The sequence below is a fragment of the Athene cunicularia genome, assembly GCF_003259725.1.
Source record: "Athene cunicularia isolate RWA chromosome 5 unlocalized genomic scaffold, athCun1 chr5_part2, whole genome shotgun sequence".
NCBI lineage: Eukaryota > Metazoa > Chordata > Aves > Strigiformes > Strigidae > Athene > Athene cunicularia.
The window spans coordinates 8,122,849-8,141,313 of NW_020799102.1; the positions used below are offsets into that span (position 1 = coordinate 8,122,849).

An 18,465-nucleotide genomic window follows, 5' to 3' on the forward strand; every position below is an offset into this window, starting at 1 on the left:
TCCAGTGCAAAACACAAGCAATCTGTCTCTTACAGAAAAGGAAACAGCAATAAAACGTTATAGATGGTTTTTATCTTCCTTCTAGCCCTCTGCCCTATTAACCGTGCAGCTTCAGGGTAACATTTATCTGTGAAGGCCAGTACTCACACCTCCAAACAAAGCTGTACTTCCCAACTATTAATAAATCATCCTGCAACAGGATGAAGATGTTGTGAAACATATTACAAGTGCCCATTAAAGCACAAAAAAAAAAGCTAAGCCACTTATACCTAATAAGCAAATTTATAAAGGGCTTTTTTCCCACAAACAAGGAGCCACAATAAAACATACCAACGTTCTCCATCTTTTCTGATGTATTCCCCTGGTTCCAGGTATGATCCCTTGTAGTAACAGGGACACTTGGAGATGGGCACACAGGTACCCTGGTTATCCAGGTATGTATTATATGGGCAGCCACAGCCATCCACAGGAGCAAAGTCTTGCAAGCAATGTTTTTCACCATCAGCAAGGGAACGACAGGTTTGCTGACACATTGTAAGATTGTAAAGGAAGATTTGATTTCCTGGACAGGCAGACACTTCATTAGCTGGAAGGAAAATAAACAAACTGATAAAGAAGGGATGCAGGATGGACAATTTAACCTCGACATTTCCGGTTTTGTTTCTCCGCCTGTGCAGCATGTAATGGTAAAAATACTCCCTTAGATTTTATTAAAGTACAAAAATATCACAAGTCACGAGTAAAGATAGCCTAACTTTGTTTCCCAGCTGCAGACTTCTTTTTAACTGCTACTAACAGTTTCTACTTTCATAGCCATATTTGTTTCACATACTAATAATCAGAGAGAGAGAGAGTACAATATAATAAACTCCCAGTCTCAACAGTATTGTACTGCTCACAAAAAAGTAGCACAATGATAAACAAAGACACTGATAAGCAAAGACAATGTAAAAGCTATGATAGCTGGGATTCCATTAGTCAAAGATAGAAACAGCATTATTATTTAAACCGGGGAAAGAAGGTGGAAGTGCAAAATATTGCTTTCTAATTTTAAATATGTCATGAACAAATGACAACTAAAGAATATAACGTGAGCTAGTAACCATTATAAGCATTGTCTCTTTTAGATCCATTAAATATTTCTAAGAGACTCCAAATCCCTTAACACTGAGATCACTGAGTACCAAATTCAGAAGGAACTCACTTATTTCTTATGGCTAATTAATTCCATAGGGATTACAGTTCCACTACTTACTGCAGATACTCTTTCTCCAGCCTCCCAGTATGATCCCTTTGAAAGCACAGGCCCTTGAGTAAGAGGACAGGGCAGCACACAAGCATTCTTCATTGTCTTCACAGAGGCAGGTGTCGTATTTACATTTCTGAAAAAACAACAAAAGGGTCAGTAAGCCCACGGGAAACCAGTGGGCAATTGTAACTCAGTTGCTTTGAAATGTCCATTTTTCTGATGTTAATTGCTATAATCAGAGAACAATGCAAGGAACAGCCAAAGAGCAGAGCCTGAAAGTGCAATTCCAAATGAAAATGTTTGGATGCTTATCCTAACCTAACCAAGCCTCTTGAACCTTTAAAATATAGCCAAGCTCCTAACAGCAACTTTCTTAAAGGATTTTGGTACCGTACTTTCTTAGTTACAACTTAGAAATGCAGAGAACCATCAAAATTGAAAATTAAAATAAAAACATTTTTAAAAATAAAAATATTAAAAATCGTAATGGCAAAATATTAACCAGATCTATGAAGATCTTTACAGAATTTGAGCTCAGACTGAGTTCTAGGTATGAGCAAAGTCTTAGGAATTTCTTCTTTTTTTGATCAGGTAAGCCTCACTTACCACTCAACAGTGATTAGCACGGGGGAAAAAAAAAAACCCATAGGGATTCTATCATAAAAATGATTTGGTGTTGTTACATTCCAACCAATCCAGGAAATTTAATTTTTTTTCCCCTGACTTAATAGCAACTAATGTGTAAGGGTAACCTTAAAATTTCTGTGCACACCTTAATCTCTTGAATCATCTTTCCAGTTCAAATATCCAGTCCAATAAAAATGTATTCTAAATACAAAACATAAGAAACCAGAACAAATCTACCTTTTTATTCAGCAGCACTCCATAAGAATCTCATCATAAGAGATTCTTTGGATGCATGCCATGCTGCCTCAGTTAATCACTGCAAAAACTTCACCAGCTCTCACGGGCAAGCTACTCAGTAATGTCTCAAATGTTTGAAGAATAATAAATGTTTACAGTCATCCGTCTGAAATCAAGCAGTACTGGAAACGATGCAAGAGTACAATACCTTGTAGTATTCTGAAGGATCAATGACTAAGTGACATCTTGCAAATGGACCCTCTGGGTTTTTCAGCAAAGAACACCAATGCTCAGCATAATTTTCTGGGGAAAAAAAGGGAGAAAAATCAAACTATGTCATTATATTTATTCCATTCACTTATCTTTCTTGTGACACGTCTAGTTATGTTGTCAGAAAATTGCAATGCGACAATACAAAGGAGAGAACTGTGTGCACTTTGGGCAGTGAAGAAACTGCATGCAATCACTGTACATATATTTCTATTCTCTAATCCAGTTCTCTAGCAGTAGACATGCAACCATAAAATCAAAAACCATATCTTACTGCTGTAACTTATCTACACGGACCTGTGACAGCTCTTTCTGTTTGGGGACCATAAAGTTAAGTTAAACACAGGGATAAATAATACTAGGAAATACAAGCTGCCCTTCTAGATAATATAAATAAATGACTTCGCTTCTCTATCTCCCAGCTCAGGCTTCCTCTACAATCATCCTCTAAACTCTCACTTCAGTTTGATGGGAAATCAGTACTCATCTGTGTACATACTTGCAGAAATTAATTATTAATTTGACAGTCCTCTAAAAAAACTTCCATGCCACACTACAACTGTTATACACTTCTGGCAGAAACGTAAAGCAAATGTTACTCATTCTGGTAGAAGCCAACCATCTGACTTATTAGTGTGCTTACCACTTTCAATGCTGAGACTGCAGGGGTCTTCCAGCTTTTCTGCCTGGTCTTTGCAGGTGGACTGAGCTTTCCATGTGTTAGCAAAGGCAGATCCTGTAGCTTCTACCAGCCCACTAGTAGTTTTAAAGTCATCACCCTCCATTCCATTAAAGTTTCCACAAAGACCTATTGAAAAAGAGGGTAAAAGTTTTACCCACTTATTACTCATTTTCATTATAAAAGGTTAAAGGGAAAGGGACAACTGATCACAATCATTAGAAGCAGAAGTTCATACAGCTGATTATTCCACACTATTAATGCACACTATCAGTAGAGAAGATTTACCAGCCCTGTTTTAAATCTTCAACCTCCTGAGAATAGTCTTTATGAAGATATCGCTGCCTCAGGAGATCACTGACCTAATCTGTATTTCTAGTTTTATGATGATATAAAAACCACAAAATGCACTGAACGCCTGAGTTTGTGGATAGTTAAAAATTAAAGTGATTTAAAAAGTACAGAATATTGAATATATATATATTATATAATACTTATATTCATGTACTGGCACCAGAGTGACAGGTCACTTCCATATGAAATAATAACAAAGGATTTCTAGCTTGCTTTAGTCAATTCTCTTTCAATGTTTTGGTTTCTGCTTTTAGATTCCTCCTCTTGGATCAATAAGTAGCACAAATGATCACTCATGAAAAGAATACATGACCCTTCAGCTGGGAACAGCATGGATTTGCTTCCCATTTGAATAGACACTTGCCTTGAAGTTTTCCTTGAACTGATTGATCCACAGTCGCAAACAGCTGCATGACTGGAAACAATTGGATCTGCAGTTGAAGCCCAAAAGAAGTTTGTACGATAAGGTAGTGGGAAGATGGCTTGAATACTGAGAAGCTGGCTGAAAAACAAAACATGAATTGTGTAGAGAAAGCATACCTTCAGCTGCTGAAAGAAACACTTCTTACTAGATTCTAAGGTATCACCTGCCATGAAAACTCTGAGGTCAGGATCAAATTACTAATTTTCTTCTGAAGATTGCTGGCCATCTAGATACAATGCTGGTCCCCACTTACTTAACATGTTGATTATCTATAATGACCCATTCCTGGGATCAGAACCAAATTCGTATTTTCTTCAATACAGCTTCAGTGTTCTCATTAATTCTGAGCAATTTGAAGAGCAAGAGATTTTCTGAGAAAACATTATCTCAGCACTGTTGAATGCAATAAGTAATAGGCGTGACTCTACACACCAATACACAGCTAAATACTACTAATAAAAAGTTAGATGCTTATACATAATCAAGCCATTATAGAAAAATCATCAGAACTGACATACAAAATCAGCAGAGTGGAGGAACCGGGCTTCCTAATTAGCATCACAGAATCATAGAATGTCTCAAGTTGGGAAGGACCCATAAGGATCACTGACTTCAACTCCCTGCTTCTCACAGGACTACCTAAAACTAAACAATATGACTAAGAGCATCATCCAGATGCTTCTTGAACTCAGACAGGGTTGGTGCCCTGACAACTTTCCTGGGGAACCTGTTCCAGTGACCAACCACCCTCTCAGTGAAGAACTTTTTCCTAGCGTGCCATCTGAACTTCCCCTGACACAGCTTCATACCATTTCCTCATGTCCTATTATTGGTCACCAGAGAGAGGAGATCAGCACCTCCCTCTTGTAGGCTGGAAGTTGTAGGCTGGCAATGAGGTTGCCCTGCAGCCTTCTCTTCTCTAAACTGAACAAGGCAAGTGATCCCAACGGCTCCTCACAAGTCTTGCCCTTGAGAACTTTCACAGTCTTGGTCACCTTCACAGAATCACTCAGGTTGGAAAAGCCCCTTGGGATCATCGAGTCCAACCCTCAGCCCTACAAAGTTCTCCCCTACCCCACATCCCCCCACAGCTCATCCAAACAGCCCTTAAACACACCCAGGGATGGGGACTCCCCCCCTCTCTGGGCAGCCTGTTCCACTCTCTGACCACTCATTCGATGAAACATTTTTCCTCATGCCCAGTCTGACTCTCCCCTGTTGCAGTTTAAAGCCGTTCCCGTTTGTTCTGTCACTAATCCCCTGTGAGCAGAACCCAGCCCCAGCCTCTCTGCAATGTCCTGTCAGGAGCTGCAGAGAGGGATGAGGTCTCCCCTCGGCCTTCTCCTCACACTGAACACTCCCAGCTCCTTCAAGGCTCCTCACAGGATTTATTCTCCAGGCCCTTCCCCAGCCTCGTTGCCCTCCTCTGCACTCGCTCTGGCCCCTCAAGATTTCTCTTCTATTGAGGTGCCCCAAACTGGACACAACACTCCAGGTGTGGCCTCACCAGTGCAAATTACAGGGGGACTCACCTCCCTACTCCTCTGGACGCACTCTGATAGTTTGATGTCCTTCTCATGCTGAGGCTCCCAAAACTGCACCCAGTACTTGAGGTGGGGCTGCACCAGTGCGGTGTGGGACAATCCCCTCCCTCAACCAGCTAGCTGTACTGTGCTTGATGCACCCCAGGACATGGTTGGCCCAGGGCACATTGTTGACTCATTCAACATGCCATCAACCCAAACCCCCAGATCTCATTCTCTGCAGCTGTTCACCAGCCTCTCATCCCCCAGTTTGTACTGATAACCAGTATTACCCCATCCCAGGTGCAGAATGAAGCACTTGCTGTTGCTAAGTTCATACGGCTTGTGATTGCCCAGCTCTCCAGTCTATCCATATGTCTCTACCCTTGTGGGAGTCCACAGCTACTCCTGATTTAGTATCATTGGCAAACTTAATGTACATTTGACTCCTGCATCCAGGCCATTTATAAAAATATTAAAGAGTGCTGGCCCTAAAATTGAGCCCTTGGGAGCCCCACTGGTGATTAGCTGCCGACCTGATGTAACCTCATTTACTGTAACTCATTGAACCCGACCCATCAGCCAATTGTTCATCCAACATATTTTGGACTTGTCTAACTGTATGCTGGATACTTTGTCCAGAAGATGCTCTGGGAGACAGTATCAAAAGCTTTGCTAAAGTCCAAAAAATATGTACTGGTTAACCAATGTCTTAGAAATCTATTACCATATGCTCTATTTATCTATTTAATCCACTATTAAGTGGTCTATTGTATTGCCTAGAACACTTTAACTTATCTAAACTATTGGCTACACACTGTGATTGGTTTTGCACAAGCATTCATGAATGTACCATCCCGTGAATAATTGTCCTTTCTGATAAAGGATTATTTTCTTGCAAGTAATTTGCCATCTGCAGATGAGCCAGTAAATAAGAAGCAACACATACTGCGTCAGTATGGTGCCTAAACATATCTAAATAGGAGTGATAAAGAGAGGTTCTACATTCCTTTCAAAAGGCATTCCCAGAGCTCACAGCTGCTGTCTGATAGCAACCTTCCACCACAAGTTAGTCTTCTGAATTAGGTGATCTGAGTCAGCCTCTGAAAGTGTCTGTCTAAATCCACTAATTATATAAAAAGATGCTGATGTCTCAAGTGATCTGAGAGATGAGAGGGTGCTACATGGTACATCTTTCTTTCCTGCCCTGGTTGACCAGAAAATACAGCAGTTACTTTCTGTTAGACTTTCTTCCCACAGGAAAAAAAAATACATGGAGAAGTCAGGTGGGGTAGATATGCCCAAGCCTCACCATAACTGAGAGCGAGGGCATGCCCATATCATGTAGCCAGACTTGGAAAGTGCTAAATACCCCTCTTTATTGGCAGGTTATCTACTTTATATTTAAGCCATGACAATTCCTCTTTCCCAAGCTACGTGCTGAAGTATATTCAAAATGTATAAAAAAAGTGAAGGGACATTTTTTTCAGTCATCCACTGTATACAGAGCCTGTCTGCCCATTAAATTCTCAGTGATGACTATTAAATCACATTAATCCCAAAAGTGTTCCAAAATCTGAACAAAGTTCATATGTCTCTCTTCCATATGCCTCTGAAAAAGTAGACCTTTTCAGTAGACCTCCACATGAGGTCCGGTGTGTGACACATGACACACAAGGCTATGTCCCTTACCTGACACATGAGGCACGTTCACTGTCATCTCATTCAGTAACACACTGCCGTCTGATCTGAAAACCACCACCTGTATAACAGCAAATAGAATCAATGAAGCTCCAGGTACTGGGAGGAAAAGGAACTACTGAAGGAAAAAAAAAAAAAAAAAAGGGAGACATTTTGTACATTTGGACTGTGACTAAAACTTTGAAAGGAAGAATCTGTATGAAAATCTAAAGTGGCAGCAGACCCGTAGGATACAAGTAAGGTTTCACGTTGCTATTCAGTGTTTCACTTATACCTGCCTACAACAATTTATAGCAGTAATGAAATATAAAGCTTGATTGTATTGGGCACTTTGATTTCAGGAAGTAAAAGAAAATATTGGGCCTTCAGGATCTATAGCAAGCTCCTATTCCCTATAAAAGCATGTGCCACACCTTCAGTGTAATGGTTTAGTATGACTCTGGCATGGGAAGAAAGCAGTTTGCTAAACTTCCTCATAAAATTGTAATCTGTACATACAGAAACGTAAAATGATGGATTTCTGGTTTGGTTTGGTTTGGTTTGGTTCTAGTTGTGCTGACAAGGACAAGGAAGACCAGAAACACAGAAGGAAATTATGTGTGTATGTATGTAAAATTATTTATAAATATATTCTAGATATTCCCATAACCAAACAGAATACTAAAGAGAATGCAAATATAAATATTCAAGAAGGTTGGACTGTACCAAAAAAAGTTTGTACAAAAAGTCCTAAATTGTACAAAAAGACCTAAAAAGATCTATAAAATTAATTCTGAATAAAGTAAAATACTGTGAGGTGAGGAAGAACGGTGCTCTTACTTCCAGTTAGGCTGGAATACGGTGAGAACAATCATATAGCACAGAGCAGGGAAGTGAAGAGGGGAAAATGTCAGCTTTTTTTGAATCTCATATTTTGTTCAGGTCTATTTTGAGTGCTCGAGGCAGAAGTTTGAGCTGGTTTTCAGCCTGTCTGAAGTGGCTTATCTATCCACAATAGCAATTCCGTAAGAATTAGTTATTGCTCCACGGCAAGGGAAATACGCCTAATTTCAACATATCTAGCAGAACCCACAGAACACTTACATTTTTTTTGTGGTCTACCAACAACACAACAGTCTTCAAACATGTCTGCCTGTCTGTGGAGCCACAGGGAGCCAGCTCTGCCAGGAGAGAATGGCTGTCACTCACAGTACCCTACAGTCACAGAGAAATACATGTCCATTAGTTGAATCAAAAATCTCACAGGCTGTTTCCAAAACAAAGACGAGTCATCAGTTACAATAATAATTACTATAGAACTTAGCTATTAAGACCACTGTTTCAGCACTCGCTCTGGCAGCTTAACCATCTTTCAAACAATTTCAGTGGTATGGTTTCTAGTTCAACAAGATCTTTGCCATTCTCCAGAAGAACAGGCGCCAGGATATTTTAGGGACAAATGAATGAAATAGCAGCCTAGGCTCCTTTTCCCAGCTGTCACTGACACTCGGACACAGAAACAGCTATTACAGATCTGGCTGAGAGCTTCTAATCCTGAGAACTGCCAATTTTTGTAGTCTACCTATCCATGAAGCCAGAGGGATGCTTTGATTTCTTATAGATGAAGGACTCCACTGGATAATGACAGCATACATAGTCTTCTATCTAAGTTAACTAAGTGCCCGACTCCCCCCCGGGATATGACAGCCCATCCTGAATTTTTCAGTAGAGCTTTTAACGTTTCTGCTTCCCTCATCCCATAAAAATGGAATAAAAGAGCAGTTCACAGCTGCTATGTATCAGCACCCAGACACTTGTATTTGCAAGAGAAAAGCCCTACAGTACACAGTACCTTGGCCAACACATAGTAACAGTTTCCATGGAAGGTGTATTTCTTCCCATCAAAGGTGGTGATATGGGAACCTCCTTCAACTGAACATGTGCCTGGACAGGGTAAATCTTTGCACGTCCATCTGCCTGAATTACAGGTGCTATAAACAGACAAATAATTAAATAAATGCCTGTAGATTTTACAGGATCCTAGAGCACTGGAAGCATCCGTATACCTAGCAAAAAGCAAGATACCCCCAGGTGTTTTAAAACTGCATCTTTGACCATTTCCTTTAAGATTTCCCCTCTGCTATAGATGTAAGAAAACTTTTCAGAAAATCGGTTGTGTAGACACACAACATAAATATTAAGTTCAGAATGTATTCAGGAAGTCTCCTATGACTAACCGGAAGGTTGAAAAATGCAGACGCATTTACAATCACTCAAAGAAAGGTGGATAAACAACCATGATTCTTACCACTCTTCACATTCATTGGTAATGCTTTCTCCGGGTGAGTACTCCTTTCCATGGAGCTTGCAGTGGCACTGGCTAACAGGTATGCAGCCTTTTTCCGTAACATCATCATACACAGTTCCTGTAAAGCACAACAGTAAACTACTCCAGCTCTTTCTGAAATAAGCAATTTCCTCAGAGGATAAACTCTCAGAGGAGGCATGCTTTCAACTTGACACAGAAAGCAGAAACTGAGATTATCAAAACTGTAGAGAATACAGTTTCTACCTTTTGTAACATAAAATACCTGGAAAACCCTTTATCTAAATCTAAATCTATCCATTTATATAACCATACACAGATTAAAAGCTTAATATAAATATACAAGAACAATCTTAGAATTTTGCATGTTTTGATATTCAGATCTTCTGGTATACTCTGTAGACTATCATTGTAACGTTTTTTCCTAAGGCTGAGAATTTTATTCGCTGTCCCTCATTATCACTGTCTGAGCAAATGATGTCCTTTGTCTCAGAACTATTCAGCCTAGAAAGCATAATTTTCTATATATTAGCAGAAGTCCATTTGTTGAGAAGTAAAAAGCAGATTTATTACCTGTCATTGTGTTAATATGATTTAACTATAAAATTATGGATTGATTAATTAATCAATTAGGACCTACTTTAAAAAAAAACAAACAAACAAACAAAACCACAAAACAAACAAACAAAAAACCCCACCAAACTTATAATTATGTTCCCCTAGAGGGGAAAATAATGAATAACAGTACTAATTTTTAAGATGTAATTTGACTACGTTTGATATTTTAACCATGATCTCCTCTGCCAGAGCTCTTGGTTTTGTTCATGTACAATAGTTGCAATAACACTTGCCTTCGGGGCAGAAACAACCATCCATGTAGTGTTCCTCACACAGGCTGCTGATCTCCAAGTGTGAGCAAGTGTCCATGCAGGGTGAGCTGCTTTCTCTGTAGACCATGGTATCGGGACAGGACTTGGCTGAAAGAATGAGAAAGACAGCAGCAGTTATTTGAGTGTAAAGTCCATCATTCCTGAGAAACCACAGATCATATCTCCTACTCCCCTCAAGGCAGTAGCAACCCAAAAGCATGTTTGTCTATTTCTGAGCTGCTTCCTCTGTCATTTATATTTTCTTCTTTTGGTTTTGAATAGATGCGCTTATCCCAGCCACATGCAGCATCAGACCTCACAGTTTTTCAATGGGAGCAGAATTTCTACGTCATGAAAAAATTTCTTAATAGCAAGGGTAATAGAAGAAAACAGGTAGAATATAGTATGTAGTTTATCACACTACTGGTATGAAATGTATAACATATGCCTATAGTTTTGTAAAGAATTAATGAATTTAAATGTTTCACAGCATTCACATCCATGAGATATTTGTTTCTTTGTAAAATTCATATAGCTGCTTACGGCAGAAGTACTGTGTCCTCCATTCACCCGGGCGGCCACCTGCGTGTGAGCACTGGCGAGAATACTCAGAGATGGTGCTGCAGAGGCAGAAGGAGTCCTCGTGTCCATTACATGCACACTTGTCCTGCATGCAGGCTTGGATGTATATTTCCAAATTAAGGCGTAACCGACAGTCAGCAAATGCAGAGGAAGTTAGCAACCTCTCACACTCATCACGCTAAGGAGGAAGAGTAATATTATTTAAGAGATTTGTAAGCACGTAAGCTTCTAGATGCTTCCTGTCTGGTCATAGAAACTGTCATCTTTTGAACAGCAACAGTTAATCAAGATGGGAAGAAGAAACCATTTGCCCTGGAAGAGGCAAAATCTTCCCAGCTCCTTACACACTAACCCCCCATAGTACAAGGACATCTCTATGTGTCTGTGCAAGTGAAGTTCACAATGAGGAATACTCACATGCTCATTACAGTTTGGAAGAGCCTGAGTTTCATCAGGATCTTCACATTTGGCATTGGGTTTGCTGATCTTCTGTAAATTCCCGTATGTAATTGAATTGTAGCTTGCAGCTATGAGAAAAAATTACAAAGAAGTCTTGCTGAGCCCCAAAAACTGACAACAAGGAGCATCTGATTCCTGGGACTCTACTGATCAAGGAAAACAGTTACTATGGTGTCAACTATGCCTGTCAGACATAGATCTCTACTCTGAATTATGTTAATTATGTCTAAGTATGCTTAAAAATTTAAAGTGGTAACAAGAAAAGAAGGCCAGTAGAGAAAAAACCAAGATGATTCATCTGAAATAAAATAACCTTAGACCAGGACTGCAGCACTGGAGTATAATGTTTATTCTGGGGCAATCACAAAAATCTCTCAGGTGAAATTTGCTTTCCTGTGATGCTCCTATGCACAATGCTTATCAACCTATCTTCTGAGATAACTGTCAGTATGGTAGGATAACTCACGTCCATTGATAAACTCATTGTAGATTGGAACTCCATTGTAATCCCCGCAGAGACCACATGTATGGTTATTAAATTTGCTGTCCAGCTCCACCTAGATAATGGAAAGAAAAAACAAAACACAAAAAAACCCGGAAAATAGATTCTGGAGCATGAAGACTTTCCAAAGCAAGTATGTTTACTCAAAAGGGAAGTCACTAAATGACAGAAGTGATGGTGAACCCAAAACTCTTAGAGAAGTAGCTATTGCAAGGGTATTTGTAACAGAGTTAATAAGCACCCAGTTAGATGCAAAAGGTAACATGGAAAATAGTAATAAGTGACTGAAGGTCCTGTATTTCAACAATGGCAGTAGCCATCATGGTGATAAAGATGAAAACATTCTTAAAATCGAGGACTTTTTTTTTCCTCCTTTTTTCCCTTCTAGGACAAAATTTAAGTCTTGTTGTGAATTAGGAAAGTTGATGATGGCAGTCCTTTAAAAGACAAATGAAGGAAAATGCAGATTGGATTGCAGGGGTACTATAGAAAAAACATTAGCTATTTCTCAGAAAGCTCCTTTTCCCTTTCTTAAGACCAGTAAGATCATCCTCATGCCATACTGCATCATACTCCATCACACTGCAGAGAAAGACACCTTCAGTTTTAAAAATAAGGTACTATTAGTGTCAGCTGGATGAGTCAGCCTAACACTCTAGCTCCGTTCAATTTGTGATATTCTACTTCTGTTCAGCATACAGTAGTCTGTTAAACCCAGGGAACACCAAAAAAAAACCCAAAAAAACTTGGATCATACATACCATCAGTGCATCTTCCTGATTCCATATCAGAGTCAGGCCTAACTTGGCATAAACCTTAGTGTAAATGTCATCGCTCTCAATGAGCACACCAGAGCTGTAGTAAGGTGTCTTCACACTAGGAAGAAATTCAGACACTCTGCTTTAGTACAGAAGCATAAGAGGTGACATGAATGTCTGTAATGAGCCAAATACCCAACTGAACAGAGAAATCAGGCTCTGTCTACCTGATCCCACCTGCACAGGATGCCGTGTCCTAATGAGGCATAAAAACCTCTCTCTCCGACACTTCATGCAATAACTCATTGCCTTTAAAAGGCAAACCAATTTCAAAAGCCAAACCTCCTCAAGGATATTGGTTCTTTAAGAAAAAAGCCAAAATTCCAGCTGTCTTCAACTTAATCAAAGGAAATGCCATCCTCATTGTTATATTATCAGAGGACATTCAAACAGTCACTAATAATTTACTTCCATGAAAGAAGTAACAACATAAATGGAACCTTCTCTTTACCAAAAGATCCGACAACCATTTCAGAAAGAATGAACGTTCCTTTGCAAGTATCTTCCTTCTCAAGAGAGAGTTCAAAAAGCAGATACAGGGACTGCCAACAAAATTTTGAAAAGAAAGGAGTATGGTAAGAGGAATTCAGTAGTTTGTTTCATTGGTTTAGGGTTGACAGGACCAAGTTTGTTAATGGTGACAGCAAGGCATGTTAAGGTGACAGAAGGTATTTTGCAGAAGTTTGAATATAAATGTTTTTGTCTGCTAAAGAATCAACTCACTAGATCTCTCTCCTGCTCTTGTACGTCTGTCTTAGTGCACTATGTAACAAGTCAAATTGGTGAAAGCAACAGAGGGATTGTGGCAAGCAGCCTCAACGTATAAAATAAACTAGAGTCTGTTCAAACAGAAGTAAACTGGAATCCAGTCAAAATAACCAGTTCATTTTCTACAGATTTGCCAATATAATTGTTACCTATCAGGATTCATGTCTGTCTACACACATCTTCTCTTAACTACTATCTGGCTGGGAGAGTTTTATCTCCTAATTTCCCGTCACTGGGATTTTTCCAACTGTTTACCTCAGGCATTATTAACATGGCCAAATGACTTACACATCTACATACTAAGTGGGAACTCAGAAGCCGTTATTGTTACTTTTGTCTGCATTGTTCATCCTCTGGGCAATGAGACGTGAGAGATCATTGTTCTGGAGAGGGATCATAAAACCCTGGGCAGCCTTTCATCTTTCAGCTATCACAACATGGAATATTTGTCTTTTTTTCTAGTACTAAGACATTCAGTCCATCAGTGTATTAGGTACCAAAAGGCAAATTCATACACTTTTCTACTTTACAGTTTTCACTTCAGAAGGGTAAAATAATATTTTACATGTCAATGGATCACATGTCATTTAAATGGGATTTAATACGGGAAATTAAGTTCTACAAAAACCCTAAATTGCTCATGCAGCAAACACCTGTTCAGAAGGCATCTATTGTTTTGTGAACACTACCTAAGAAAAAAAGAGGATTGGTTTAAGCAAAACAATTTCTTTTTTTTTTTTTTTTTTTCCTTCATGTCATTTTGTTATGCATTCTGGTTTGATCCTTGGAAAACAGAATGTTATTTTCTATATATGAACAGATTTTCATTGCAGCGTCTTCCAAACTTCAGAGTAAAAGCTGAGTTATGGGCAAAACCCAGTCTTACCATGACAATAGAATGGATTTTTTTAAAATTATGCTAAAACAGACTAACAGCCAATTCCATCTTCAGAACTATGTCCAAAGCTATGAGTTACTTCACTTGTTTCAGTGTGTATATATATACCCAGACTGAAAGGATAGGTTAGCGATAGGAAAGGCTAGGTTAAGACACTACTTAGCACCAGTACTAGTTCCTTGTGCGACCATGTTACAGGAGAACAAAAATACTATAGCTCACTGAAAAAGTACGTATTGCCACACACAATGTCTATTTTGACCTACAGTATAACAGCTTGAGGAATGTCCATAGGACCTTAAGGACCTTAAACAATTATTTATGAAGATCAGAAAAAAACACCTCTCTTCTGCCACAATACAACATAAAAAGACTCTGCAGAAATGCATCTTCATTTTTGAGGATTTGCTAGACCATCCGCTAGGGTAAACTCAAGGTGATGACATAAAACAGATGAAGCTGTATCATTTTATGTCAGTGAAAGATCCACTTCATTAGCTGCATTGATTCCTGCACAATCAGAAGAACAATTCACCCAAACCTCTTCCTGACTTGCATTTAAATAATCCCTTATATCAGTGCAGAAATGACAATTAATACTGAAGCTCCTCCTCAAAGCAATTTTTATGCTGGATTTCAAAGGGATTTTTTTTTTCCTTGTGAAAATGCTTGTAGCAGTTACCTTAATGGTAGACAGACACTTGTGTAAAGAATGAATCCTGCTTTTATCTTCCCAGCACATCTCCCTGAAATACTATTGCACTAAAGGTACTTACATATGCCCATCCACCACAGCCAGTTTTGGCCTGAGGTACATTGTAAAGTCCTTGATTGTTATCAGAATATACTGGATTTCAGGGTGGTTATTGCTATTCAGAGCACGCTGAATGTGGACAGAGAACTCCTTGTAAGACTCTCGGCAGTCAGAAGCAAAATTATACTCGCAAATGCCAGGGTACTGATAGATGTCTCCATCGAAAGTTTTGAAATGGTTGTTTCCCCAAGTGCTGCAGACGGAGTGGCCATGGTTTCTTGTCCTTCCTGTTAAGTGATGAAAAAGATAAAGGCATTAAAAAAGTGAAATGAATGAGCTAACGTGAAGAGAAAGTAAGTGGTATATTTTACAGTATAATCCACTTGCAATTATGTGCACAGTGATTCCACACATCTCAAGTCTGGTCAAGTATCTGCCTCTTAGGCAGAAGAGATGTGAATCTCTAATGGAAAATAAGACATTAACGATGGCTGAGACCTGGATATGTCTCATACTCCTCACTGAGGTGAAGGACGTTCTCTGCATGAGGTGGGGAAACAACTCTCTGATCACTACCAAGCTGGGTACATCAGTGCAATGGAGCTGCTTTGCCAAACATTAATTTATCTGAATCACAGTATTATTGTTAGCAATATTAAATATTTCTAAGAGCTATTTTCTTCCCTGATACAACATGCACTAGAAAGGAAACAGTTAGGAAACCAAGAAAGTACCACTTCTACTCTGGAAGACAAATAAGTTAAATGTTATGAAAGGACTTGTGCACAACAGGAGTTTTTAAAGAATTCCTTCTTTTCCTAACAGTGAATTAGTACAGAATAGAAATTCTTCAGAAGATAGGTTAGAAAATAACTATGGCAGAAGCAAAAAAAAATTTTTAAAAATTATTTTTTTGCAATAGCAAAAGGTGAAGATAATGATATTTGTTCCCTTCCCCGACATCTATACCAACAAATAATACAAATTAACAGTATCTGATAAATCTCAAGGTGCTGTAAATTAGGGGTGAACATAAAACCTGAGCACACTTGGGAAGCTTGCTAAGGTACAAAACCACACATGTCACTCATCTTCACAAGGTTTTCTTGCGGTGTTTGATTTGAGAAGTCAAAACTACCAAGTGGGCCTCTAAGTTATTGTGCATTGGGGGTATCAGTCACACCAGACACGTCCAGCCAAGCTGGCATGCTTGTGTCCCCAGAGAAAAGGCTACACCAGCATTCTCCCAGAGCTCACAGCTGGGATAACAAGTGCAAGATAATGCTTTCCTCCCCTTGCTGAATTCAAGACGCAGCAGACCAAGACCAACACCCCAGACCTGATCACTTCACAAAATTCATCACCTATTCCTCAAAAAAATAGTTTGCAGTATGAGAGCTCCATTTCAACATTTCAAACAAAGTTAATAACAAAAAAATTAGAGCTTTTATACAGAAGGGTTGTTAATTCTGGAATGACAAAATGGGCTTTGTCCAATGTTACTACATTCACTTTTGAAGAAAGTATTTATACATTCCAAGGTAACAGAAGGCTTAATCATCCACTTTCTTCATTGCTGTAGCAATGAACCTCCCAAACTCCTATAGTTGCTTTCTGCCAAGTAGTTGCCATACCTAGAAACGTATCAACACACGGAAAGAAAAGTAACACTGAAAATATTTTCCAAACGCATCAAATTAGAGATTAATGCAGTAGATATAGGTATTAGTATCTCCAAAGAGAGCAGTATCTATCTATGCTGGCTGAGCCATCCATGTAGCCTCAGCATTTGAAAGTTTAAGAAATCGAAGGCACCTTAATAATCCAGTGCATTATTTAAATGCACTGTCTCCTTCTACCCCTGCAGTGGTATTTTAATTCTTTCCCTCTTTTACAGGAGACAATCTGCTACCATTTAATTTCTAGAGCTTACCTTTTCTTATTTCATTTGCATAGGAAAGAGCCAGCCAAAGCGTAATAAGGCTGGCAACTCTTAGCCCCATGGTGGCTAAGGTGGGTGAACTGGGAACTCCACTGAAAATTTTTCTTTATATAATATCCACTGCTGCAATTGATTCTATCACAGAGGAGGAGATACAAAGGGAGGAAGAAAGAGGAGGGGTAAAAAAAATAGGCGTGATATTTACAGAAGATAAGAAGTAAACAGACAGGTATTTTTAACCATAAATTAAGGAATTCAGTATACAGGAAATGGTATAATATTGATTCAGCAATCATGCAATTTTTTTATTGCTCTATTTCATCTACAGGATGCTATGCTTTTAAATCCTTCAAATGCTCACGTCAAGTTTAACCTTCAGTAACTCCTATAACAAATAATGAATTTTGGAGTGGCCAAACAAAGAAATCCCTTGAAGGAAGCTTAGGATATGATACCCTCAAACAATGGCTTCAAAGCCAAAGGATTTTACATTTTTCACCATCACATAGAATTATTTCTGTAAAAATTAAATGATGCTTGTGAAGCTCCTCATAGACAACAGTAACTCTTACAAATAAAAAAACTATACACCATGCATTGTAAAGTTATTTTACAGGCAATTGCTGAATTCCTTTCATTTGAAAATCACTGGGGAGCATCTAAAACAAGGTATAGCCCAGCATGTTATGCCCAAACAATAATTGAGATGGGGTGACAAGTTAAGCTCAAGGAATCCACAACAAAAGAGATGTTCTATCAAACATTGTCATGGTGCAACAGAATGTCCATCAAAAAGGTTGTAGTGATTCTCACAACATAAAAAGCTTTGAGGGGTGGGGGAAAGGGGAAAACATCACTGTTCAGACTGAATAACAATTGTTTTGAGACAGAATCCCCCTAAACAGCCCATTCTTGCTTACCTTCTATGTGAATGATAAATTTACAGTCTATTGTTCCTTGTCAGATCCTGCAAAAGCCATAGGGTCAGCTATGCTTTGTGCAGAGAAAGGTGATGAGGGTCTTTGGGAGAAGAAGCACAAAACAGAACCAGTTCAGAACGCTGCTTCAGAAATACAAGATTTCCACACGCACTGTTAGTTACTCTGAAAAATTCCTTTGAGACGGTGTTTCTGCAGCTCTCTTCAGAAGTCAAAACACAGACTCCTTGAGGTAAAATACGCTTATTTCAACAGATCTTTTAACACGGCTGCTTCATAACACTGACAGGGTTTACTTTTTAAAGCTCCCAGCCCAGGTTCTGTATTTTCTCATAAAAAGTTTCTCAGTGCAGTGTCCAGAAATCTCTAATCCTCTTAATTGTTCAGAGTGTTCCTTACTTTCATTGCTCAAATTACAAGTAGAACTTTTATATTTTGCAAAACACCAAGGAAACTCTTCACTTAGCCCTTTTGACGGCTCTATCCAACCAGAAACACCCTTTTCTCATAAAGGCATTGTCTTTAGCTGTGGTTTTCTTTTATTTGCTATTTTTATCTCTTTTTTA

At 38.9% G+C, this 18,465-nt stretch overlaps 1 protein-coding gene across 1 annotated transcript in view; it reads right to left on the reverse strand.

The window, feature by feature from the left end:
- The window catches only part of MUC2 (mucin 2, oligomeric mucus/gel-forming), a 46,761-nt gene extending 29,739 nt beyond the window's left edge, over positions 1-17,022 (reverse strand). The window contains exons 1-16 of the mRNA XM_026850183.1: positions 16,953-17,022; positions 15,042-15,306; positions 12,543-12,657; positions 11,746-11,836; positions 11,238-11,347; positions 10,782-10,998; positions 10,221-10,346; positions 9,352-9,469; positions 8,896-9,034; positions 8,148-8,258; positions 7,056-7,125; positions 3,781-3,918; positions 3,027-3,191; positions 2,322-2,416; positions 1,256-1,382; positions 331-586 (exon numbers count right to left, since the gene is read on the reverse strand). Of these exons, the coding sequence (XP_026705984.1) occupies positions 331-586; positions 1,256-1,382; positions 2,322-2,416; positions 3,027-3,191; positions 3,781-3,918; positions 7,056-7,125; positions 8,148-8,258; positions 8,896-9,034; positions 9,352-9,469; positions 10,221-10,346; positions 10,782-10,998; positions 11,238-11,347; positions 11,746-11,836; positions 12,543-12,657; positions 15,042-15,306; positions 16,953-17,022 (2,213 nt within the window). The remainder of the gene's footprint in view (positions 1-330; positions 587-1,255; positions 1,383-2,321; positions 2,417-3,026; positions 3,192-3,780; positions 3,919-7,055; positions 7,126-8,147; positions 8,259-8,895; positions 9,035-9,351; positions 9,470-10,220; positions 10,347-10,781; positions 10,999-11,237; positions 11,348-11,745; positions 11,837-12,542; positions 12,658-15,041; positions 15,307-16,952) is intronic.
- Between the last annotated feature and the right edge of the window lie 1,443 nt (positions 17,023-18,465).